Source organism: Xenopus laevis, chromosome 5S (genome assembly GCF_017654675.1).
Source record: "Xenopus laevis strain J_2021 chromosome 5S, Xenopus_laevis_v10.1, whole genome shotgun sequence".
Classification (NCBI taxonomy): domain Eukaryota; kingdom Metazoa; phylum Chordata; class Amphibia; order Anura; family Pipidae; genus Xenopus; species Xenopus laevis.
In genome coordinates, this window is record NC_054380.1 from 113,552,499 (window position 1) to 113,580,377 (window position 27,879).

Here is a 27,879-nt window from a genome sequence, read left to right on the forward strand (position 1 = left end):
TAGAGGGTGAAAGACCATGAAGGCAAGCATTTATATAGCAGTAATGAGCTGCAAACTAGGACATGCTCAGCCTGCAATATTTCATGCTTCGGGATTTACAAAGTACCATGTCGGTGCACACAGTAAATGACATTAAAAGAAATAATCTAGTTGTTGTACCCTTGTACAGAACAGATAGCAATATTCCAGAAAGAGAGACTGTGTATTCATGTGCTTTTATGGAAAGCCCTTCATTATTTTAGGGATCGGTTAGTTCCTTCTTATCTGGCATCCCAAGCTGGGTTAAATTTGCGTGATAATTTGTCAGAGGATTGCTGAAGAATAAGTTTATGTCAAGGGGTGGCTCCCCATCAGAGTCCCACGAGTCGCCATTGGAGCTGCTGGAGTCCTCCGTTGTTGTTGGGGGGTAACTGAGCTGCTCCAGTTGGTCCAAGATGTCACCAAACTGGAATGCAGAGCTAGATTCAGATCTCACAGAGCAGGCTGGGAAGTTGATCATGGAACTAGCAGTGGAGTGGTTGGCAGAGCGGGAAAAAGGAGGCATCCCATTGAGATTGGAAAGGGAGCTGCTTTCGGAGTGATGGTGGAGCAATGAGCTGCACTCTGAACGATGCTGAACAAGGGAGCTGCTCTCTGAAGGGTTCAACAGACTTTGCATCAAACTTGCCTGAGCTTTCACTTGAAATAACTCATTAGCATCCGTGGGCCTTGAGTTGCCATTGAAGTCACTTTCATCTTCCTCCTTAAGGTAATACTCTTCCATTGAATGGTCCTCATCAACAGATGGTAACACATCCCCACCATAATCATACAGCTCTGCCCCTCCACCAAAGCATATATCAGCCAGATCATCATCTATGTATTCTTCTGTTGGGAGGAAAGGATCAGAGACTCCTGACACCCATAACCTAACATTCTCATTCTGAGGGTCGCTATCTGTATCACGGATTCTATCTGAATCCTGCTCACTACTCAAGAAAGGGGTAGGATGGGGGCTAAGACCTGGTAATGATGAGTGCATCGGTAGTGTGGAATCTTCTGCAGCTTTCCCGACAGGGTCTTCCTGCAGTCGAGATGACACAGCATTATCATTTCTAGGCATGTTCTTCTGAGGCGATGGCACAGTTACACTGGAAAATGAATGAGGGGGTTGGGTGGGTGGGGAAGACGATAAAGGAGTCTTCAAACTCTCAGTGAAAGTGAGGATCTGCAAGGAAATAAAACAAAAATATAAAATATAACAAAGACTTGCAATTCAGTGCCATGAATAGGAAATTGCATGTGTGTAAAGCCAGTAGATAGTCAGCACAAAGCAAAGTGCAGTGCAGCCACTGAGAAGCAAAACGACACAGCACAGCTACAGTTTAAGTTTGCGATGAAGGCTTGTCTAAAGGAAAGTTTAGTTTGTAAGCACCAGAAGTTATCACAATGATTTTAGATAAGGGACATAAAAATTATGGACCACCTATTGTTGGGAAAGGGAGCAGGAATCATCAGGATACCCCTGATTAGTTTTATTAGTAAGGGTCAGGGAACAAGCACGCTAGTCACTGGGCAATTAATCTACCCGAACTGCCTCCTGCCGGCTAGAATATAAATCACCAGGGGGATGGCAATCAGAGTGCTTTGTTTTCCGAAGCCGGCCGAAGTTTCCGCGCGAGGCAACTTCAGGCAACTAAGGAAGACAAAGTGTTCCAAGTGCCATCTGGCCGGCGATTTACAATTTGGGGAGATTAGTTGCCCTGAAGAAGAGAGATCTCCCCGAATCTGAGCGTGTGCCCTAACCCTAAATCATGAAAGGTAAAAGAAATAGCTTAGTCAGAGGTTGGTTCAACAAGGCTGTACCAGGAAATTAGAGAAGCAAATAGGAATCAGTCTAAGCACTACAACACAAGAACAACAGGATAAACTAAGCCCAGCACCCAAGCGAGAAGGGCAGCAAAGCGAGAGGCATCCAATTCTGTAAAGCTACACGCACCTGCTTTGGAGGGTCAGGGATCGCAGTGCAAGGGGAAACTCTGGCTTTGCTGTGTCTCCTGTGGAACAAGACAGCAATGCAGTCAGGAGAGTTCCACTGACACACCGAACCCAGAATTAATCCAGCATTAGGTATTAAATAGCACTTTTATAAATAGAAGCAGTGCTAAGGCAAGCTAACACAAATGAAATAATGCACAGCTCATAATGGGACTCATCTCACACTGGGGATCATGTCGTTCTCATACTGCAAACTGTTTACGTATCATATTATTGGGTGTAATCAGTGACTCTTAAAAATGCACTTATTAGATTAGGTTGAGTGTAATACAGTTGCATACAGTATTGGAAAACTTAAAGAGGTGGTTCACCTTTAAGTTCATTTTTAGTAAGTTACAGAATGGCCAATTCTAAGCAACTTTTCAATTGGTCATCATTGTTTATTTTTTATAGTTTTTGAATTATTTGCCTTCTTCTTCTTCTGATTCTTTCGAGCTTTCAATTGGGGGGTCACTAACCCCATCTAAAAAACAAATACTCTGCAAGGCTACAAATGCATTGTAATTGCTACTTTTTTATATTCAAGCCACTCCTATTCATATTTAAAAGAAAAAAAATTATGTAAACCTTAGCTCTAAATGCTTTTTACATTTAGAGCGAAGGTTTACATTAATTTTCTTTCTTTTAAAGCCCAGCAACCCCATAATGAAATATTCACTCTCCATACGACTTCTTGATTATATTTAAGCAGCGACCATCAGTTTCTCAACTTTGCCCATCTATTGATGGCTGTACATTCATGCTCATTTACAACTAACTGATAAAAGCACTGGATTTGATGGCTTAACAACCTGGAAAAATGTTGCGTGTTGTGCTCACAAGAATAGCAAGCGGATGACAAAATGCCATTTAGCTTGGACCTGCATGTGCATTCATGGGTCAGGAGACTGTTGCTCAGAAATGCTGACACTTACATTTCGAATAAGCTGTCTGGAAGCAAGTTTCCATATAGCCCCTCCTGCAGTGTCTTTAGAAGGAGACAGCAGCCAGGCCCAAGGTTGTATGGTTTGACATCAATGGAGTTTTGGTCAGTCAGATCATAGTTAGGTCAGAGATAGAAAAAGGTAAAGCAGGAACAGCACCTCCAGTTTTTGGCAGTGCTGTATCCCTTACAATTATTTTAAGAACAGGGACCCTGCCCCATGGAGCTTACAATATAAGTCTAGCCCATAAGACACAGGAAGATTGTATAATTTTCTAAAGGCACTCATGTGAAAAATCACTGAAATTTGCCTCCAGCAAATAATAAGCCTTGCTTGATTTTACATCCATGCTAAAACTCAGATGCTCTTCTAGTAGTTTCCAGAAAGTTCACATGTAATAACATCATAGAGGAAAGGTAATTAAAAAAAAAAGACAAATCAAAATACGAATTGAAGTACGACTTCAGGTGCATAGGATAATCTGGCAGCATTTGGTGCATGGAGACAAGAAAGTATTTCCATAGCCACTGAGATAAGCCATAACCAGATTAGTCGTTAGCTATAGAGTGTTTGAAATGATTATACAAGTATAAATATTACTGAATGGCATTTCAGTTATACCCAGAATGTGGCAATTTAGTAACTAGGTTATGTTTGGCAAGTACAATAATATGGCACATTTGTGAACCAAACAAATACAGTATTTTGTGCACAACGCATTGAAGAAATGGCAAACGTGTATGGCATAGAGTAGACATTACATAGGTATAAAGAACAGCTATCACTGCAGCGAGGGGGTCAAAAGAAATACATGTATGGGACCAGTTATCCAGAATGCTCGGGACCTGCAGTTTTCCGGATAATGGGTCTTTTCATAATTTGTATCTTCATACCTGAACTGTATGGACAGTAAATATATATATATATACATACATGTACTGCTCTTAAAAAAATAATCACCTGTAAATACTCTACTCTAGTTGAATAGCTTATAACCTTGGAATGCAGTATACTGTGTCTGAGGAACGGAGAGTTATATCATACTGTACAAGAAACAGTTACTTTTAAATATATCACAGAGTAGAACTAACCTCTCGTACGATGGTTTCTTTACACTTGTGTCTCGCATATAATCAATCAGCTGCTTCTGTGTTCGCCCGCTGAAAGGAAACACACTGTTCATGAAAATACTCACTGCACATATTTCCTAGGGATACCCGTGAATACAGTAGATGCTCTGCTTTCCGGGCCACGTTATTTCCCCCCCACCCCACAGCAGCCAGGAAGATGGCTGCTGTGAACTCCGATCCCTGAATCTGCACAGAGGGGTAAGTAAAAAGTTAGGGCCATTTGCCCGGGGTAGCAGCTACGCTGGGGGCAATAAGCACTGCCTAAATTTAGTTCTGCTCAATGCAACATTGTAAACTGACACTAATTTTTATCCACCTCCCAACAAGAAGTCTGACAATTATATGACTTTACTATGACCTCACAGAGAAAGACACTTTCCCTCATTCTGCCTTATATGGGACAGATCACATGCTTTCTTTTTATCCTGCTAGAGATTAAAAAAACATAACACTATCAATAGGAATATGGTTACATCTATTTAAAATTTGCGGTAAGCAACATATGGAAACAGTTTCAAATGCATTCATATGTAATGGGTCCCTTCATCATGTATTTCTTATGTAGATTCAAGGCACAGTCCTTTATGCTGCTAATATGGCATCAGGAATAAAGTGTACCATAAATTCTGTACCCAAACATATTGTTTATCTGAGAGCAGAAATGAAGGCTCCTTTTTTAATATAAAATTTACTAACCCTCAGTCTCCCAAAACCTTTGTTAATAGCAGGTAAATTTTTTAAAAAGCAATTTAAGTTAATGGTTTTAGAAATTCATTAAAAAACAAGCATCTAATGAAGATATAATGCCTGGCATCTGAAAGCTGCACCTTGAAAATTGTTCCATATATGCCCCTATCCCACCTCCTCTGGATTGCATGTTATGTGGATGTAAATCTTCCATGGCTAACCTCAGCTTTCCTACCTATATCGGAAAGAGGAACCCCGGCTTAACAGGACTGGTTTGGATTTCGGTTTGGGCTGATCTTGAAGGCGAAAGAAGCTATGATACTCCACACAAATCTTCCAGAATCTCTTACACGTGTCCCGACTTTGAATCAGAAATTCAAGAGCATCTTGATATGGACCCTATAAAGTGCAAGGAAACTCAAACAAGTTCAGCATTCAGCAGAATCCCATATACTATATAATCTCCCAAGCCATGATAATATTAAATAAATACCCACCTTACAGAATTCAGAACATTTTAAAGGAGGGTGCCCTATTAAAGGGAAAGTATTTTTACAGCCTTCTACTATAGCATAACCTAAACTACATATATCACCTAGAATAGCTACTGAAACCCATAAAGCATTTTGGAAATGGAAAGGAAAATACCATTATATATATATATATATATATATATATATATATATATATATATATATATATATATATATATATATATATATATATATATATATATATATATATATATATAAATAAAATCTTTCCCTTTTTATCATTACACTTGTTGAATTTTGTTGGGACACCATTGCTGAACAGGAACTGTGGAAGAGGTTGAGGAGAGACTCCTGCAGCACTTACATGAACCTCTGGATGCAGCTTTATTAGGAAGCGTCTCCTTTTGAAGCTCAGTTTTCGAATCTTTGACCAGTTGAAAGTATTTATCTTTGTATTGCCCTGCAGGAGGGAAAGAGCAGAAGTGCAATTCACACAATAGAATCCTGCAGTTTTAAGACATATTGTCTAATGAGAGGGTAGGAAATAGAATTTATATTTATAATGTACCAGTTGGGATCTAAATTGGCAAGGACAACGGATATAAATCAGTATAAAGCCTAAGGATGTTCAACCCACTGCTCTCCAGAACCTGTTGCATACAACTGCAAGTAATTGGAGTTTATAACACTGGGGGATTAGAACGCGGGGAGTTTTAGAACGCGGGGAGTTTTAGAACGCGGGGAGTTTTAGAAATGCGGGGAGTTTTAGAAATGCGGGGAGTTTAAGAATGCGGGGAGTTTTAGAACGCGGGGAGTTTTAGAACGCGGGGAGTTTTAGAACGCGGGGAGTTTTAGAACGCGGGGAGTTTTAGAAATGCGGGGAGTTTTAGAAATGCGGGGAGTTTAAGAACGCGGGGAGTTTAAGAATGCGCAGAGTTTTAGAACGCGGGGAGTTTTAGAACGCGGGGATTTGTACCACAGCATGCTATGGAGTTCTAAAAGCCTGATATAACATCTGTAAGCACAATAAAGCAAAAAGAGGGCACGGTCAGTTGCAGTACATATGAATGTCTTTCAGATTGCTAAGAAAGCTAATCTTTGTCTAAAATACCAATTCAGTTTGTAGTTATGTACCTGGAAAACCAGCACTCCCATATGTGACACAGACAGGTTAATTTTGGCACCTTCTCGGTCAGAAGCTTGATAAAAACGGGTCCCATACAGATCCAGCCTCCTACCAATCTCAAGGATCTGAAAGTCTGCATCCCCAGGAGAAATGCCACTGTAAGTAGAAAGACCTTGTTGACTATGTGCAGCAGGCAAAACAGGAATAACTGCACTGCACAGCCACTCACAAGAAAGATGCAACACATTTGAATACAAAGATCTATAAATGGTTAAATATGTGTTCTAAATGGAAATGCCACACAAGGTGATTTAAAACTTGTCACCTGGACATCCTGTAACACTGTGATTGTTGCAAGCCTTAACTGAGGCTACATCTAATGAACTCAAGCACAAAGCTGTCATGTGCTAAATAAACAAGTTAGGCAGCAACAGAGCAATGACACTATAGCACTTGGTCATGGTGGTTAGACAAAAAAAAGACAAAAAACTATTTATATGCATGGCTGTTCTGACACACCCTTGGGCACAGCTAGATGTTGGAAGTCCAGAAGAGAAAAGTAAAATTTCAGTGTGGCAGAAGAAATCTGAACATAGGTGGTAACATAGTGCATTTGTGACTCGGGTTACCAGATGGTGATTAGTGAGTTTTCCCAGGAAGGTCCATGTACACTAGGATTCAAACATACTGTTGCTTGCAAAAGTTGAGAACTGGGGTAGGCAGGGAAACCACTCACATGTGCTGTTGATGGTAATTCATTATCCGATCTTCTAGGGTGTGCTGCCGCTGAACATAGTATATATTCTGCAAATGCTCTTGATCAACTTTCTGATCATAATCCCCGATCTCCGCTATAATAAAAGAACAGTGGTAAACGAGAATGTAAATAGGAACTTTAGTCTAGTCATGGCTGCACACATTGGTTGCACTATATATACTGAAATATACTGAAAATGCTTTCCCACCAACAATAAAATACACAGTGACTTGTTTTTATTTAAGTTGCCCAAAATTCAGTCACCTACAGGCAACTTTGCAAAACAAATCACTGTGTATGTTTCCCACATGCTATTTACTTTAATGCTGGTAGGAAAGCATTTTTGGGAGATTTGTATCCCATGGTAACACAGGTTTAACCACGGGTGACAAATCTCACTGTCTGCCATCACCATTAGAAAAGCATCTTGCGAGGACTTTGGCACAGTTACAGTATGGTCAAGGCTGGAATGCAGATGGGCAGCATGCTGTACCTAAAATCTTGACACCCCAGGCCCAGGCCTTGAGACCTCGCCACAAATCTGGGCCTGGTTGGTTGGTGTGAGCTGCACTGGATTATAAAGAACTAGCCTTCACACTTCCTTAGCATAAACAAGGCTATGAGATCTGAAATATTATTCTATGGCAGCGATCCCCAACCAGTAGCTTGTGAGCAACATGTTGCTCTCTAACACCTTGGATGTTGCTCTCAGGGTCCTCAAAGCTTATTTTTGAATTCCAAGCTTGAAAGCAAGTTTTAATTGCATAAAAACGAAGTATAGTGCCAAGTAGAGCCTCCTGTAGGCTGCCAGTTCGCATAGGGGCTATCAAATAGCCAATCACAGCCCTTATTATTTTCATGTTTGTGTTGCTCCCCAACTCTTTCTACATTTGAATGTGGCTCACAGGTAAAAAAGGTCGGGGACCCCTGTTCTATGGCAATCAGAACAACTATTCAGTATTGGCATCTCACTTAATAATAAAAAAAAAAACATTTACAGAGACTGAAACACTCACAGCACTACATTCTGAGATGAAAATGAAAGCATGGGGAACATAACTGCTCATTACTTACACTGCAAGAGCAGCGAAATCAGCAGCGCTGTTGTATTATCCAAGCAGACCAGCTTCTCCTCCTCAAGATCTCTTTTGATCTGCAGAGCAAACAGGTACCTAAAGGAAGTACAATTTCGTGTATCTTTTGTGTCCAAACTAAATACAGTGGAACCTCAATTTTACATTCCCTGATTTTAAGTTTTCCCTCATTTTACATTGTTGTTTTCAGGTCCCACATTTATATTTTGCATAATACATTTCCATGATTTTACATTTTCCTGAATTTTACAACATTTTTTTCTGGTCGCCCTGAAAAACATAAAATAGGGGTTCTACTGTACAGACATAAAGCAAATCCTTACCTTGTATATTCTTCTTGCAGCTGACCAGGATCTGGAGGGAAAAACTTCACAGCCAGGCGCAGTTTGGCATTTTTTGGTCCTGCACAAACATAAATATAAAAATGTATTTATTGGCTTTTTTGTTATTTTTACTTTTACTGGAATAGGTAACACTAATAATGATGCGATCTCAATTACCTTTAACTATAACCCACTATAGGGGCCGCAGGCACAGTATGCCCAACTCTGAGCTTCATGCTTACATTAACAGTGGCCATATTCCTTCTATAAAAAAAAGTAGTTACTTACTGCGCAGCTGCTTGTTAACAGATTTCAGAGGCTCCAACCAGACCTGGAAGAGCAACAAGAATAACCAAGATTGGCAAAGTGTTTGAATGATAACAAAAATACAGGTATAAAATCCCTTATCCGGAAACCGGATATCCAGAAAGCTCCGAATTACGGAATGGCTGTCTCCCATAGACTCCATTTTATCCAAATAATCTAAATTTTTAAAAAATGATTTCCCTTTTCTCTGTAATAATAAAACAGTAGCTTATACTTGATCCCAACTAAGATATAATTAATCCTTATTGGAAGCAAAAACTGCCTATTGGGTTTATTTAATGTTTAAATGAATTTATAGTAGACTTAAGGCAAATTACGGAAAGATCTGGAAAACCCCTGGTCCCGAGCATTCTGGATAACAGGTCCCATACCTGTACTATGATATTTATAATAATTATTAATAAAATCGCCAGCACTAAAGCACACACAGCGATTCATTTTCCGAAGTCACACAAAGTTGCCTCACGAGGAAACTTTGGGCGACTTCGGAAAACGAATCTCCGGTTATGCTTTAGCGCCATTGATTTTTCATTTTAGCCAGCGCAAGAGTGAGGGAAGGCGTTCGGGGAGATTGGTCGCCGCAAAGACGAGGCGATTAGTCGCCAGGCGACTAAATGTCCCCGAATCGCCCAGTGTGCCACTACCCTTCAGCTGTGAGTCTTAAGTTTTTATCTCATCAAACTGTCACAAAAGTATGTCAAGTATCTATTCTGGGCTGTCTGCCAAGAAGCAATTAAGTTAGAAACTTTGTATCTGTTTCTGGCGGTTCAGTGCAGCAGATGAGAAACCCGGGACTTATCAGTATAAATACGTGACAGCGGGTTGAGCTGTCAAAAGCGGGACTGTCCCACTCAAAACGGGACAGTTGGGAGGTATGCATAAAGTGTTTATAAATTCACAATAAGCCCTGGTTACAACATGAATTTGCAAGCTACTCACATAGCCCTTTACAGGGATGCAATGAAGGGCATACAGTCCCAGACAAACGCATGTCTGCTATTGGTTCAGATTTGCAGACTGCAGAAGGGCTTTTTGAAGATTGGAAAGAATTTAGACATATCAGAAGTATGCATGGACATGAGGGGCAAGGCTGGATGGACCTGGGATGAGGTCTATTGTGAACAGCTGTTTTTAACCATGTTTAACTAGGGGGACAGGTGGGCACTGTGCTGATAACTGGACTGGGCCCACTAAGTAACACAAGGGCCCCAAGAACTGAGAAGGCAGCCATGGCACTATGCTGTGAACTGAAAGGATCCCTGCAGTGCTCTTACTACTCACAAACTATATAGAAATTAACAGTGGAAGCAGCCATGATTTACCATTAAAGTAAACTAAGGCAAATAAAAAGAAGCCTGCTGCCCAGATTAGCAGGAAAATTGTAGAATGTGTTTTTTTTTTTCATAGGAAGAAATTTAAAGCATGTATTGCTTTCTACATCAGTAACAAGCGGATATAAATATTTTAAAATTGTTGATGAGAAGCCTTGTTTTCCAGCATACTGTGTATTTTATAGGGATGCACCGAATCCAGGATTCTGCCTTTTTCAGCAGGATTCGGCTGAATCCTTCTGCCCGGCCGAACCGAATCCTAATTTGCATTTGCAAATTAGGGGCGGGGAGGGAAATCCCATAACCTTTTGTCACAAAACAAGGAAGTAAAAAATATTTTCCCCTTCCCACCCCTAATTTGCATATGCAAATTAAGATTCGGTTCGGTATTTGGACGAATCTTTCAAGAAGGATTCGGGGGTTCGGCCGAATCCAAAATAGTGGATTCGGTGCATCCCTAGTATTTTACTAAACAGATATTAAAGGAGAAAGAAAGCTACAAAGGCATTTTATTGCCAATAGATAAGCTGCAATAGTGCAAGATATAATATTATATTTATTCTATGGAATGTTTTACCATACCCAAGTAAAAAGCTCCAGACGCCCTCTGTTTGTTTAGGATAGCAGCTGCAGTATTAGCTTGGTGTGAAATCACTTCCTGCCCGAGTCTCTCCCTGCTCACTCATAGCTCTGGGTTAAGTTTACAGCAGAGAAGGGGGGGGGGGGAAGAGGAGCAAACTGAGCATGCTCACGCCCAGGGCAAGGAGGTTTAAGCTGAAGGCAGGAAGTCTGATACAGAAGTCCATGTGTACACAATAGAAGGAAAGAAATGCAGTGTTTCTTTTGACAGGGGACTCAGAGCAGCATTATTTTGGGGGTTTACTGGTATATTTAGGTTGACCTTTCTGATAAGACTTACTTAGTTTTAACCTTTCCTTCTCCTTTCCCACATATACCCTGTATGGAAGTACAGTATGTCCAGATGAAATGGGAAACAGGAGTGGGAGCCTCCCTTCCTTGCACCACTGTGCCTGTCTTATCTATCCAACATGTTCTTTTATAAATGCAGAAAGGTCAGCCAGACCCACCTCTCATTGCTGAGTGATGTTGGTGTAATGTGTTCCTGTCACTTTCAGGCACATCGCACTGATGTTGAAACAGTAGAAGATAATAAATTTACCTTTGTGATGGCTGTAAAGAACTCCCAGCTCTACTAAAGGGATTATGTCATGAGTTTTATGATGTGGTGTTTATTTCTAAATTATACTGTTTACACTGTAAATAATTCACTCTACAATATAAAATTTCATTCCTGAACCAGCAAATGTATTTTTTTTAGTTGTAATATTGGTGTGTAGGTGCATCTCAGGTCATTTTGCCTGGTCATGTGCTTTCAGAAAGAGCCAGCACTTTAGGATGGAACTGCTTTCTGGCAGGCTGTTGTTTATCCTACTCAATGTAACTGAATGTGTCCCAGTGGGACCTGGATTTTACTATTGAGTGCTGTTCTTAGATCTACCAGGCAGCTGTTATCTTGTGTTAGGGAGTTGATATCTGGTTACCTTCCCATTGTTCTGATATTAGGCTGCTGGGGGGGAAAGGAAGGGGTGAAATCACTCCAACTTGCAGTACAGCAGTAAAGAGTAATTGAAGTTTATCAGAGCACAAGCCACATGACTGGGGGCAGCTGTGAAATGGTCAATATGTCTAGCCCCAAGTCAGATTTAAAAATCAAATATAAACAAATCTGTTTGCTTTTTTTAGAAACTGATTTCAGTGCAGAAGTCTGTTGGGGCAGCAATATTAACTTTAACTTTCACTTTATAACCTTGTTTTTAAAAAAGAGCTGTTTACAGGTGAGGCTATTTTAAGTAGGGATGCACCGAATCCAAGATTCGGTTCGGGATTCAGCCTTTTTCAGCAGGATTCGGCCGAAACCTTGCGCCTGGCCAAACCGAATCCGCATATGTAAATTAGGGGTGGATAGGGAAATCACGTGACTTTTCATCACAAAAGAAGAATTTTTTCCACTTTTTCCTTTCCTGACACTAATTTGCATATGCAAATTAGGATCTGGTTCGGTATTTGGCCGAATCTTTCACCAAGGATTCGGGGATTCGGCTGAATAACAAATAGCGGATTCGGTGCATCCCTAATTTTAAGAAAGTGTTAGCAGTCTGTAATTTAAAATTTCCAAGATTCTTACCTTTCCTAATTTACCTTTTTACATCTAGCATCAGAAAATGGCACTTGTTTAAAAGGTGGCCATGCAACATATGGTTACATGTATATCAGCCTTCGGCATGGAATACTGAATAAGCCAGTGTTTGACTATATTTATGTAAGGAGCGTCCGACGGCATGGGCAAGATGGCGGCGCCCACAGGAAGCCACGTGGCCGCCGGACGCCAGCGCGTACCGTCCGCGCCCAGTGATGACGCTGACGCCGACGCAGCGTATTGACGCTCGGCGTCTGACGCAATCCTGCGCATCTTGGCGCGAAGATGTGACTATTTAAGGGCGCTGCAGGATTCAGCCTATGCCCGTTTATAGGTTCCTTCTTGTCAAGTTCCTGGGTGCTATATTGATATTCCGACTTCTGGTTACGACTCCTGCCTTGATTTTGACTACGCTTGTTTGCCGCCTGTACCGACCTCTGCCTGGATTACGACCTTGCCTGTTTGCCGCCTGTACCGACCTCTGCCTGGATTACGACTTTGCCTGTTTGCTGCCTGAACCGACCTCTGCCTGTCTTCGACCATCCTCCTGCCACTCCCTCCTGTACCACGAACTGTACCTTCCTCCTTGGTCCTCACCTAAACTGCGCCTACGGGCCTGACAATTTAGCCTGCACTGTAAAAACTGTGGGTCTCCTTTAGAAACACTACTACAGTTTATATAAATAAGCCGTTGAGTAGTCATTGGTCAGTCATTCAAGCTCATATAATGCAAACATTTACACAGTAGAAAAGGTATGTAGAACACAATGGTTTTAGGTGTTGCGCAAATAAAATGACATCAACAGCCCTCTCCAGAATTACAAAATGAAAAGGGGCATTTGTTGCCAAGAGTTTATTTGAAGGTGCTGGATTAACATATAAACTTTACATTAAAAAAAATATAAAGCATACAATTTAAAGTATATATGATATAACCAATAGTTATCTTCATGACAAAAACCTGGGTGTGTTTATTTTCCAATCTGTTCCAACATAATTGCAAGCTGACACACCCTTCTCAGTAACAAGCTCTTATTTTATCATGTACGGAGGCACCTACAGAACACACTGAACAATAACTGCACTGTTTCTCTTTACTTTTCCATCAGGCATTAAGCGGACTTCACAAATCTGCCGAGTTTGCACTTGGTGCTTACATAGGACCTTTTTAAGAACTACTTTTTTCTACTCTGCACTTATCTCTACATTCCACGTTCAGCACCATTTCACAGAGCAAGTCAGCAGAACAGAAATGGCACAATCCAACAAAATAGATTATTAACCAAGTTAAAAAGAAAACCTGTAATGTACTATCTAAAGCAGTGATCCCCAACCAGTGGCTCGTGTGCAACATGTTGCTTGTGAACCCCTTGGGTGTTGCTCCCAGTGGCCTTAAAGCAGGTGCTTAGTTATGAATTCCTGGCTTGAAGGCAAGTTTTGGTTGTATAAAAATCATGTGTTCTGCCAAACACAGCCTCTTGTAGGCTGCCAGTACACATAGGTGCTACCAAATAGCCAATCAAAGCCCTTTGTTTGACACCCCCAGGAACTTTTTTCATGCTTGTGTTGCTCCCCAACTCTTTTTACATTTGGATGATGCTCATCGGTAAAATTGGTCTAAAGCAAGGATCCCCAACCTTTACAACCTGTGAGCAACATTCAGAAGTAAAAAGGAGTTGGGGAGCAATACTAGCATGAAAAATGTTCTTGCGGTGCCAAATAAGGGCTGTGATTGGCCATTTGGTAGCCCCTATGTTGATTGTCAACCTACATTGAGGCTTTGTTTGGCAGTGCACCTGGTTTTCATACAACCAAAACTTGCTTCCAAAACTTGCTTCCAAAACTGGAATTCAAAAATTAGCATCTGTTTTGAGGACACTGGGAACAACATCCAAGGGGTTGGAGAGAAACATGTTGCTCACGAGCTACTGGTTGGCGATCATTGGTCTAAAGGGACATAATTTGTGATGACCATGCTTATGATTGTCTTTAAATTCTTTCCTAGCTATTGAACCAAACTATTGGGTAGGTGGGGACACATAATTTGATTGCTGTTAATGTTGCTACCTGCCCCAGATTTCTTCGCTACAAGAGTACACAGCTTTTCATAGCAACATAAGTGAATTACAACAGACCAGAGTCTGATTCTGCTTTCAGAATGGACAAACTTTAGGACAGGGTGCAGAGAAGGGCAACTAAGCTGGTCAAATGTATGGGAAATCTTAGCTATGAGGGAAGACTGGCCAGTTTGGGGATGTTCATGCTGGAGAAGAGGCACTTAAGGGGTGATATGATAACTATGTATAAATATATAAGGGGATCATATAATAATCTCTCTAATGCTTTATTTACCAGTAGGTCTTTCCAGCTGACACAAGGTCACCCATTCCTATTAGAATAAAGGAGGCTCAATCTAAATATTCGAAAGGGGATTTTTACAGTGAGAGCTGTGAAGATGTGGAATTCTCTCAATAAATCAGTCGTACAGGCTGATACATTAGATAGCTTTAAGAAGGGGTTGTATGGCTATTTAGTGAGGGAATACAGGGTTATGGAAGATAGCTCATAGTACAAGTTGATCCCCCTCTGAGGAAAATTGGAGAGGCTTCAAATGGATCAACTAGCAGTAAGGCACGTTATATATAAACCTAAAAGGTTGAACTTGATGGACGTGTGTCTTTTTTCAACCTGACTTACTATGCTACTATGTATATATACAAGTGACATAAGGAACTCTATTTAATATTATACAGCTTATACAATATCTGTTCTAACATATACTTCATGTATCTTAGCAACTTTAGAAAAGAGATTTCATAAGAAATTATAAATATTTAGGATGGTTACCTAGAAATAGGGCATTGCTTCCTTTAAACAGGTTATTCACCTTCAAACACTTTTAGTTCAGTTGTATTTGGATAGTTCACCCTCTCTATTTGTCTTTGTTTCTCGAATATTGAAATTTACAATTGAATTTTTCACCTTCTTATCGCCTTCTGAAACAGATGGGGGGGGGTAACCGACTGTAAACTATCAATTTAGAACATTAGTGGATACATTTCTTATGAGCAAAATCCCTGAGTTTCATTAACGGCAGCTGTTAGAATTGATACAATAGTTGCTAATATTACACATTCTACTGTGAAATGTATCAACTAATGTAGCAAATTATAACAGCAGTTTCAGAATCTGCTCCTGGAATATTGATCTTCCAAACTAAAACAGACTGAAAGGAACATTGAAGGGGTTGTTCACCATCTAAAACTTTTTTCAGTTTGCTTGTTTTCAGATTGTTCACCAGAAATAAACTCTTTTTCCAATCACTTTGTATTTGTGACCATTTTTCTAATATTGAAGTGTAAAGTTTAATTTTTCAAATCTTATGTCTTTTTTAAAGCAGCTCGGGCGGGGGGGAAGGTTCGCTGGCTCTGCAACTGTTCTAAATTGATGAATTTAGTCAATACATTTCTTATCTGTTGAGCAGAATCCTGAGTTTCATTAAAGGCAGCTGTAAGAATTGATACAATAGTTGCTAATGTTCCACAGATGCTGCCGAGAAATGTATCAACTAAATGTAGCAAAATTGTAACAATTTAGAATCTGCGCCTGAATTACTGAGCTGCCAAACAAATACCAGACAGGAACTTTAAACTTTGGAATAGGGATGCACCAAATCCACTATTTTGGATTCAGCCGAATGCCAGAATCCTTCGCGATAGATTTGGCCAAATACCGAACCAAACCCGAAACCTAATTTGCATACGCAAAATTAGGGATGGGAAGGAGAAAACATTTTTTTTTTTTCTTGTTTTGTGACAAAAAGTTACACAATTTTCCTCCCGCCTCTAATTTGCATATGCAAACTAGGATTTGGATTCGGTTCGGCCGGGCAGAAGGATACGCCCGAATCGGAATCCTGCTGAAAAAGGCCGAATTCCGAACCGAATCCTGGATTCGGTTCATCCCTACTTTGGAATAATAATGTTTGGTGAACAATCTTAAAAAATGAAGTGCATGGAAGGTGAAAAACCACTTTAAGAGACTTCAGCGATACAGCATCACTGCTGGCAATATAAAAATGCAATGTTCTGTTGAAATATGTGAAGGAATCGTCTGCCAATACATTTATATAAATACAAATATACAGAGAAAAACTATTTTGTCCATACAGAAGTCCTCTTCACAATTTATTAACCAAATTACATACCTTGCTATAACCAGGTTATAATTTAACTGCTTTAGGTCATGAATTGCTCACAGGATGGTATCGTTCCTATACATTTGTACAGACTGTGCATATGAATAATAGATCATATGACTCATCATTTTCAGCTGTTAATATTACTTTGAAGTGATATTTTAATATATAGTATATTTTAATAGCAAGAGCAGTGTGGGGTTAGAAGAAAGCAGAGAAAGCTCAGAAACTAGTACAGTTGTACCTACCCACTGTGACTGTGAGGTCTCAAACTCAATGCCAAAGTAGTCTGTCTCCACCACATTGAGATGAGTGAACAGCTGGCTCAGCAAGGCTTGTCCTGTGGTCTTCGGCTAAAAGCACATAAAAAGTCAAGTTAAAAAAAGGATGAACTAAAAAAAACAGACACATTCTCATCCTTCCAATAAATTAGGATTTAGAAATAGTAAACAGAATAAAATCATACAAATCTTACAGGATGAAAGAATATTACAGCAAGTAAATACAGTGTCTATTCTGACATAGACTGGTTTTATCATTCAGTGGAAAAAAAAATGGAACTTTCTAAATGTCTGGAGTTTTCCATATCTAACCATTTCTAACCATTGCAATAACTCTAAAAATATTTAGTTAAGATAAAATTTATATCTCAAGGTGAACATATACCACAGTGCACCAAAAGGAGAATTCATCTTCTTTTAAAAGGGGTTTACTAAAACATTGAATCAATACAAGGAGCAATGTGCTTGAAACTTTTTCTGGTATCAGCCCCTTCCTCAAAAATGGACATGGCCCCCACTGACCATGTTGGCAGCTTATTGAGCTACTAATGGTGGCAAAATGATGGACACACTGACAGATATCAGATGGGGGGTCAGTAAGTTAGCATTCGGGAAGGCTTGGATCATACTAAATTGGCCAGGAGCAAAACAATTGCATCTGGCCATTCTAACTGACCACCTGGGTGGCAATGATCAGTTTGGTTTCCATTATTGAGAAATAAGCAGATCTATCCATGGGTTCACAGCTCAACTTTCATTCTCATAATCAATGACCTTATGTTGGATGTGTCGCATTACATTTTAAACCGCACCATGAAAATTCTGAAATGCCAAAAACACAGATTGTGCAGCATAAAAACTGTGTTGTCTTTAGTAATAGGAAGAATTAAATTACCTTTAATTGCAAGAAAATGTGAATTTAGTGTAAATGCAGTTTAGTGTTGCTAGATGAAAATAGCTCCTGGGTTCACTACTAGAGACTAACTTCTCCCCTTATTGATCTGCCCCATGCCTTTCTCACACAGTAAATGCTCTCTGTGAGAGATCAGTATTTATGCGCATGCGCAGTTGGAGAAGTTTGCCGGCATGCAACAATTGTGCATGTGCGGAATTACACGAAAATTGCTGAACTCTCAGTCAGTTTACAGAAGACGCGGAAGATGGATGCATGCAACTCCGCTGGAAGTATATGTGGCGAGGGGTAAGTATGGAGTATGGGGCATTTCCCCGGGGGGTAGTTAGCCTGGGCGAAGAAGGGAGGGGGGTCTACCTGGGGTGGGGGGTATGGGCTTTTTTCCCCACAGGTTAAATTCTCCTTTAAAAGATGATGACTTTTTTTACCAGAGTGCGTTTTACACATCAACGGTAAGTGGTGCTTGAAAGTTTGTCAGCCCTTTAAAATTTTCTATATATTTTTTTATAAATGTGACCTAAAACATCATCTGATTTTCAAACAAGTCCTAAAAGTAGATTAAGAAATCCTAGTGAAACAAATTAAATAAAAATGATTAGATCTGGTCATGTATTTATTGAAAAAAAAAAAAATAAAAAAGATCCAATAACAAATCGGAGTGTTAGTATTTGCTCAGTATTTTGTGTTACCCCCTTGTGCAGCAATAACTACAGCTAAAGTTTGCAGCAACATGATCAGCCTGCACATCGACTTGGATGCATTTTAGCCCATTCCTCCATACAGAACATCTTCAGCTCTTGGATATGGGTGGGTTTCCTCACATGAACCACTCGCTTTAGGTCTTTCCCCAACTTTTCAATTGGGTCAAGGTCAGGATTTGACTTGGCCATTCCAGAACATTCACTTTATTCTTCTTTAACCATTCTTTGGTAGAACGACTTGTGTGTTTAGGTTCGTTGTCTTGCTGCACGGCACACTGTCTTTTGAGATCGAGTTCACGGACAGATGTTTTGGTACAGTTCCGAATGAATTGTTCCATCAATGATGGCAAGCCGTCAAGGCCCAGATGCAGCAAAACAAGCACAAACCAGAACACTGCCAACACCATGTTTCACAAATGGGATAAGGTTCTTATGCTTATGCTCCAAATGTAATACACCTCATTTAAGCTGAAAAGTTCTATTTTAGCATCATCCATCCAAAATACGATCTTCCAGTAAACTTCTGGTTTGTCCACATGATCTTTAGCAAACTGTAGACGGGTCTTGAGTTTCTTCCATTTGTACACACTCTTTCTGACTGTTGATGGTGGAGTTCAAACTCTTAAGGGATAGGCTTGTAACCTTTTCTATCTTGATGGGTATCAACAACTCAGACACATTCTTTGTTTGAGCCACTACTGTTTTTTTTCTCAGATACTTTCTTTCTTTGAGCCATGATACACTTCCACAAATGTGTTGTATGTGTGATCAGGCTTTGCTGGATGGGTCTCTCACTCACACCTGATTGATATCTCACTGACTGAAAACACCAGACTAATTTCATCTTCAAATTATATGATAATCCTAAAGATTCACACACTTTTGGCACACTTTTTTTTTTATAAATACATGACCAAATATAATAATTTTTGTTTCATGTGCATAAATAGGGTTTCTTCATCTAGTTTTAGGACTTGCTTGATGTTTTAGGGCACACTGATATAAAAATAGAAAATGTTACATTATATTTCACAAACTTTCAAGCCCAACTGTACACGCCCGAACATATGTTCCGCATAGTAAGTTTTGAGACGTTTGGGTGTAAGAATAGCCATCTTAGCATCTGGACATAATTCTCTCTGGAATTCAGAATATTCACTCACAAATTGAAGTAACAGCAACATCCCATTACAAGCCTAAAATATTCCACAACATTAACTCTCTTACAACAACAAGGAAATTATTCATTTCAATCAGTTGCTTTGTGAATTGGTGGAGCTAAACATCAATGGTTGATTGAGCTGTACATAATGCAGGGAAGTGGTACCTGCCATGACAAGGAATTTTCTCCACTTACCAACTTTAATTCTACTTTTTTAATTTTTGCATGTAACATTAATCCACAAAAATTATATGATCTAAATCACAAACAGAATCCAGGATTTGGTTTATCCCAGGTTTGTTACACTAAGTACTTCCAAACTAAAGTGAAACTGCTAAATTCTACACCAAACCAGGTGTTAATAGGTTCCATTTTGGTCCCGCAGTCAATAAACATTGTGGCAACCTCAGAAAGACAAGATAATAGAAAAGCAAACAGTTATTCCCTTTGAAGTGCCTTAGCATTTTTATGCCTGTAAGACACTAGTGGAGACATAAAAGGTGACATTATTTTCCCCTAAAAAGCCCTTACAAGACAAATGGTGTAACATCTTATTGTAGAAAGTGACAAGCAGACTGTTGCTTTCCAGGAGGTATATGTAATTTCCTGCATTTTAACAGTCTGGCAATTGACTGAATTTCTCCTGATGAGCCCTGAGATTAATTAGCCTTTAGCATTTCTGGATTTCTCAAACCACATTTTTTCTGATGTTGTCACTTCTTTACAGTTAGGAAATTGTATCTAAGATACGTCAGATTCTTTTCTGGACGGTATAATAGTCTTGGGTGAACTTTAAATGTCCTTATCATGGCACTCACACAAAAGAATTGTAGAATGCTGAAATGTGTCATAACCACTTATCTTAGCTAAAATACTTTCCGAGCCCCAAGCTGTTTCTAAAGGCAACATCAGCACAGGAACTATTTATAACAATAAGGGGTACAAGGCTGAGCAGCCACACAACAGCCTACCTTCAGCCTACACTTCAGCTGGTGTGCAGGTCACTACCATTGGATTCTGGAGCTGATGTAGCACGTTCTCTAGCGGACAAATCACACTTTACCTGCTGAAAGTCTGATGGATAAGTGTGGGTTTGGTAAATAGTAGAATAGTGAATCCTACCTGCATGCATAATGTGAACTGTGGTTTGGAAAATGGTCTGGGCCAGAGCTCTGGATGCCATTTATGCATGGGGTCCTAGGGAGGGCTCTGGCTAAATATCTATGAGTAGCATGTCTGTCTTGAAGCTTTGGAGTGCTGAGGTTGATTGTGCTCCGATTCTGCGCTCTCTGCAAGGAGTTTATATGTTCTCCCCATGTCTGTGTGGTTCCTCTTCTCCACTTGCCTACTACTTGCTGTAAAAGCAGAGCAGTTTGCAGTGCTCTTTCATGTCAAATACACATCAGTATATGGCTGAGATGTTTTAAATGATTATAATGACACAATGGACACTGCTCTAACAGACTGAACTTCTACACAAGCATCTCGGAAGCACACAATGCCTTGTCTATGCTCTTTTCAGTATATCAGCATGGGGTCTGAACCAACAGAGATCAGTACTTTCATCATGTTTTCAAAACATTTCATTCTCCCTCGTTCACACACATACAGACAGCACCCATTTCTTATGTAAAAACATTATTTGCATCTAAATGCTTGACAATGCTAGAAAATTCATATGGAAGATCAATAAACAGAAAAAGGTACTGCATATACATATAACTATAATGCCTTACTTTTAAAAAAACATAATAAAAACAAGTAACAATTATTTCCCTTATAAAGTAACTACGCAGGCCTGAGTAACTGGCTTTGCAAAACTCCATTTTATCAGTATAGTCTGCCAAGTTGATATACTGCATTACTTTTTCTTTTTTTTTGCACAATGAAAGATAATATAATTCTATGCAACTTTCCAAAAATTCTTTAACTGAAATGTTTAATTGTTTAAAGTTAATTGTAATTGCTTAAAAAGCATTATCTGTCTGGCTGTTTAAGTTTCTGCACTTATGTTTTGGATTCCTGAGACAAAAAGTCCTTAAAGGAGAAGTAAACCCTTGTTACTAAAATCCCCTACTCTACATAGACCCCCTCCCTGCTCCCCCCAGCCTAGGTGGTACCTTTGCTAAATGCCCCTAACTCTTTACTTACCCCTCTTACTTGCCTAAGGAAAACTAACTTCTGCTACATTGTTTCAAGAGTCAGAACTAGATAACAGACCAAGATAAACAAATACTGCGTCCAACTGCACTAAAATTAACAAATCGTTTTAAAACCGCTGGACATTTTAATGAATACATATCAATTAAAAAGAAGTTGCTTGCAATAATATTTTTTCTCCTTATGTGTTTGGGTGGAGAACACCTTTTAACAGCATGCCACCAAAGTACTGCAGTGCTGCTTCCATTGATATGGATAAATGCAAGTACACACATGGAGTACCGCTGCATATTTAGTAAATAAGGAGGCGAGGCTATACCAAGCATCAAAAGTACAAGCATTTAGGTTAGTTCAATTGCCTCTGCAATGCAGTCCTGCAAAATACAGGTACAGGCACAGGTTAGTTATAAGGCAGAACACATGTCAGAAGTTGGCAGCTATATGTTTTTCACCCACAGGTTATTTTATTGTAATTCAGTGTGGGTGTCTGTGCTGCGTTCCTAGACACTCATGTGATAAGTGAGGGCATATTAAAGAAAATCGTTGCATCAAACTAACTGCTGCCATACAACAGAAATGCCCAAAGGCAGAATACACAAAGATGCTATTGTATACAAGACAAATCCAAACAATTTGTAAATAAAACAAGATATTTCCCTTATCCTAATTTCTTCTCATATTCTCAAAGCGGCCACACATGGGCAAATAAAGCTGCCAACTTGGCCCCTTCAGACCACCAATGGTTGCCCAAACAATGCCTGGAGAGAAATCAGCCAGATATCTGGCACAGTAGAAGATACAATATCTTTAAGACAGTCACCTCCTGATGGGTCTCTCTAGGCCCCCATTATTTTCTTATCATTGGCTGGATGCCAACTGATGGGATCATGCCACTTGGCCCAGCATTTTGGTAGCCAAACCGATTAAGGACCTAATCGTTTGGTTACCTTGAATTAAATGAATAGATATGTGCCCCCATATTGCTTCTAAGCACTGCATAATATTATGCTTTCTGGCCCAATAGTTGTCACATGGCACTATCTCCTGTGACTGCCAACTTTTCTTGCACAAACACTTAGAGACACTAAAATACAGACACTAAAAATTTTCTTTTCAAAATATTAATCTACATTAAAAGTTACATTTGGGTCACATTGAAACATATTTTGCTGATAGTTCTGCTTTTGTAAGTAATTATTACTTGAAGTTCTTGAAGATTGTTTTGCCAACCTGACTGTCCCATCACAGTCTGTCAATAAGAGTTTCTAATGCTAACCGACGACTGCTGCACAAATATGGCAGCCCCCTCATACAGGAACATGGAGATAAGAAAGGTAATGTAAAAGCATCAGGCATATACTTTTATGGCAAAATTATAAATAGCATTCAAAGATAATGTTATGATGGATATAAAAAAGGGTTATTTTCTGGTGTCAGTATCTCTTTAAGTGTCTGAAAACAGACCTTCATCTAGTTAATGGGGTCCCCAACTTTTTTTTTACCCGTGAACAACATTTAGACTTAAAAAGAGTTGGGGAGAAAAACAAGCATGAAAAAAGTTCATGGGTGGTGCAAAATAAGGGCTGTGATTGGCCTTTTGGTAGCCCCTGTGTGGACTGGCAAGCTAATAGAAGGTCTATTTGGCAGTACACCTAGTTTTTACTCAACAAAAACTTGCCTCCAAACCAGAAATTCAAAAATAAGCACCTGTTTTGAGGCCACTTGGAGCAATATCCAAGAGGTTGGCAAGCAACATGTTGCTCACGAGCCACTGGTTGAGGATTACTTATCTAGCTAGTGGAATATCCCTACTCCAAACAAGCTAGTCACTGTTTCAGATACTGTCAAAAACACATTTTTTTCACATTTTGTCCTCATACATAAGAAAAGTTGTTTCAACATTTAGCATTCTCCTATACTCTTACCCCTATTTCCAAAGGAAGGGTGCTACCGTCCAGCAGCAACACATTACAGTAAGAATCATAGTTCTGGGACTTTGTGGTGAAAGCTGTACTGAGGTTCTGGCCAGGTTCCAAGGTGTTTATCCCAGCATTCTTCTGCATGCCCAGACGGGTGCCCGGTGTCTGTAGTATACGGTAAGTACCTTCAATCTCTCCCATTGTGTACCTGCATAAAACAGAGGGTCATATCACGTTCAAAAAAACATGTGGATATAGAGACTGCAGACAGGATTATTTTACATACGGTTTGACATTTTTTTCTCTGTGTTCACTATGGCTGTAAACTTATGGGGAATATAGTAAACTTCCCGCTTCTGTAATCTACCCATGCTACATGTTTCCATTAAAGCCAATAACAGTATGCTTTTTATCTCTTGCTGAACACTAGCTATGTTCATATTTATATGTCTAGAATGCTATGCACTGTCTGCATATTTGTAGCAAACAAAGTTAATGAAAAAGGGGGTTGGATTCACATTTGGTATCACATGATTATCCAACAACACAAGTAAACATGGCTTGATTCAATTAAACAGAAATGAACAAGCATTATTGAAACGAAGCAGTGCCCCTATTTTTAGCATGCAAAAAGCTGTTTAGGCTAAAATAGGCACTGTCTGGACACCACATGCTTACAGTATGAGATGAGATGCAATAAGGCCCAGTAAAAAGAAATGAACCTCTCCTAGGAATGTATACTTCATGCAGAGCTGCTTTAGTCATTGGTTAATAAGGGAATCTGGTCAGCAACCACCGTAGAGTGAAAGTGGAACTCATTATAAGGGAAGAGAAGGCTGCATAAAGATATGAAATATGAACCAAAACCTTTAGCGATGCCTTCCTTGGCATAAATCATTCTCTAATATGTTCTCAGATATTCCTTGTTAAATCAGAAGATCATTGTTTGTTCAGATAGGAACCAAGTCAGACAGGAGATCTCATTGATCCAGGAGATTGCACTGGCCATGAGCAATGTGGTTATCAGGAGGGTCCAGCATTGCAATCAGCCTTATTTATTTCATCAGGTAGGTGAATGAACCAACGAAATAACCACTTATTTGGTGACCTGGGCGGTCAAGTAGGTCTTCTAATGTAGAGCCAGCTCCTGAATCAACAAGAAAAAGATTAAAATTGGCTCCAATCTCGCTGATATTTATTTAAAATTAGCGGTCAACTCTTCTATAGGAAAAGGAAACTGCTAAACTACCTGCCCTAATAACTGCATGATAAATCTATGATATATATAATATACAATGTATTTTTAAGGTTTCGACTTGAAATAAATGTGTCATTAATTGCTATCCAATGCAGAGTGAAGTGCCTACCACCCAAAATATGGCAGATTGCAATTCAAGAACATAAGACAGGTTGAGGCCAAGCCGACCGGGCACTCTAGGCAATTCGGCCAGCCACCGCGCTCCCTACCGTGCCCTTGCACCCAACTGTAAACCGCTTATGCGTAACAGAGGGGATGGAGGGGAGAGCAACAAAGGGCGCGAACATGGACTAGTGTAGGTATGAGATCTATTATACAGAAATCAGTTATCCAGAAAGCTCTGAAATACAGCAAATGCTAATCTAGAAAAAAACAAAAACTTTTTTTTGTTTGATTTGCTGTTTTTGTATCTGTAATAATAATAAGAAATGAACTGTACTTGATAGTAACTAAGCCAAGTTGAGGTGAGTATCTCCGTATTCAAATGCTTTTTATGTATTGGCCAGATTATTGTTCTGGTTTCAGAACGGTGAAAACCAAACAGAAAGTTCAGACCTGAACAGGCCTTACAAAAACCAAACTGTTTGGGTCAAAACGGAACAGGTGGCAACCGTAGTCCACATTGTCTGTGACACTCACATGCTCAGTGGGCTCTGAGCAGCTGTTGAGAAGCTAAGCTTAGGGGTCGTAACAAATTGAGTTTGGCCTGTAATATAAACTGATGCTACAAGGCTGATTATTAAATTCTGACACTAATTGCACTGGTTTCTGTGCTGCCATGTAGTAATTATCTGTATTGATTACAAATCAGCCTTATATTGTGACATTTATATTTTATGTGTACTGTATATTGTGAGTGGGCCCCTAAGCTCAGTAAGTGACAGCAGCACAGAGCATGTGCAGTGAATCAGCAGAAAAGAAGATGGGGAGATACTGGGGCATCTTTGGAGACACAGATCTTTACTGCTAAATGGCTGTGGTTGCCTTAGGCTGGTACAGAAGCACAACATAATGTACAACATTTCTACCTACTTCTTTAGTTAAGCTTAAGTTCTCCTTTAAACAGACTGTTATAAAACTGTAAGTTACAGTATAGCGTTTGCATTTCCACCCACTTTCTTGTTTCCAGACTGACAACACAGTTTAAGGTACAATGCACACTGTGTAATCACATTCCATGACATAGAAACGTCTGGAATAGAAGAGTAGGAAAAAGAGTGAACATGGAACGACTGCATAACCTTGTTGATATGGTTTTGCATACAATGCTCCAATGCAGTTGCACAGACACAACTCCCCCGTGCAGTTGCACAGACACAACTCCCCCGTGCAGTTACACAGACACTACTCCCCCGTGCAGTTGCACAGACACTACTCCCCCGTGCAGTTGCACAGACACTACTCCCCCGTGCAGTTGCACAGACACTACTCCCCCGTGCAGTTGCACAGACACTACTCCCCCGTGCAGTTGCACAGACACTACTCCCCCGTGCAGTTGCACAGACACTACTCCCCCGTGCAGTTGCACAGACACTACTCCCCCGTGCAGTTGCACAGACACTACTCCCCCGTGCAGTTGCACAGACACTACTCCCCCGTGCAGTTGCACAGACACTACTCCCCCGTGCAGTTGCACAGACACTACTCCTCCGTGCAGTTGCACAGACACTACTCCTCCGTGCAGTTGCACAGACACTACTCCTCACAGACACTACTCCTCCGTGCAGTTGCACAGACACTACTCCTCCGTGCAGTTGCACAGACACTACTCTGTGCAGTTGCACAGACACTACTCTGTGCAGTTGCACAGACACTACTCTGTGCAGTTGCACAGACACTACTCCCCCGTGCAGTTGTACAGACACTACTCCGTGCAGTTGCACAGACACTACTCCCCCGTGCAGTTGCACAGACACTACTCCATGTTGCTTCAGCTCACATAAATAGTCCCAAGAAAATGAGCTTCCTTTTCAGCTAGTCACCCATATTGCAGCCAAGCAGTAACTTCTATTAGAAGGAGCCCAAAATAACTATCTGAAAAAAAAAATCGAATTGAAAAGTGTACAGGTCACTCACCTCAATACGTCACTGGACAAGTAGAGATCCAGGTATTTCACTCAGTTCTACTCAAATGGACCAGTTCTTTGTAAAAGGAGGTCGTTTAGTTAAAATGAAGTGTAAGGCGCCTCAGTGTAAGGAATCATGGGGTGAAATCATATGCACAAGCGATATCACCACACACACTGGCACAGCAATGAGACTCCCTAAATCCTCCCAGCAGCCGAATCAGTGAAACGCACTCGTATGTGGATTAGCCGCGCCTAATACAATATCACCAATACACCATGATATGAGCACAGTGTACAGTCGCCGCGGGCCGAAGCTACTAGCAGGCCACACCTCCTACCTGAGCTCTCTGCCGCTCACCCGTTCCCACACCTTTCTCTTCCGAAACTCCAAGCGACACTAACCGTTGCATTCAGGATTGGCCACTTCTGTGGCAAAGGGTGGGAACAACAAGTGGGCGTGACGTTTTCGTGTTCCTCCGCCCTTAGCAGCTGAGCAAATGTCCTGCGCTCTCTTGAGACGTAGGCGTTTCCAGTAGAATGAATGATTGGCAGGATCACGGCGGTGATTTAGGGCGGGGTAACAAAAGTAGCGGACGCGCCCTCTGGTAAAACTTTTCTCTGTGGGTTTCTGGCCCGGGGCAAGAAGCTGGCTGCGTTGTGATTGGTTTAGAAGTGGGTGCGATGTACTAGGCTGTTATTGGTGAATAGGCTGTGGCTTTGGCAGCCATTTTTCATTTCGGCAACTGCCCTTACGTGGGCTTCTGAATCGAA

The 27,879-nt window shown here is 40.3% G+C and overlaps 1 protein-coding gene across 5 annotated transcripts; it reads right to left on the bottom strand.

The window, feature by feature from the left end:
- On the bottom strand, window positions 1-27,620 carry farp2.S (FERM, ARH/RhoGEF and pleckstrin domain protein 2 S homeolog). 5 transcript variants are annotated; one of them, XM_018264596.2, is made up of 14 exons: window positions 27,447-27,620; window positions 24,649-24,928; window positions 23,788-23,989; window positions 16,894-16,998; window positions 8,860-8,902; window positions 8,572-8,650; window positions 8,229-8,326; window positions 7,134-7,248; window positions 6,406-6,553; window positions 5,636-5,731; window positions 5,013-5,176; window positions 4,052-4,120; window positions 1,979-2,036; window positions 1-1,207 (listed from the first exon to the last, which is right to left on the bottom strand). In XM_018264596.2, the coding sequence occupies exons 3-14, from the start codon at window positions 23,980-23,982 to the stop codon at window positions 239-241; spliced, it is 2,139 nt and encodes a 712-aa protein (XP_018120085.1). In that variant the 5' UTR covers window positions 23,983-23,989; window positions 24,649-24,928; window positions 27,447-27,620; the 3' UTR covers window positions 1-238.
- Between the last annotated feature and the right edge of the window lie 259 nt (window positions 27,621-27,879).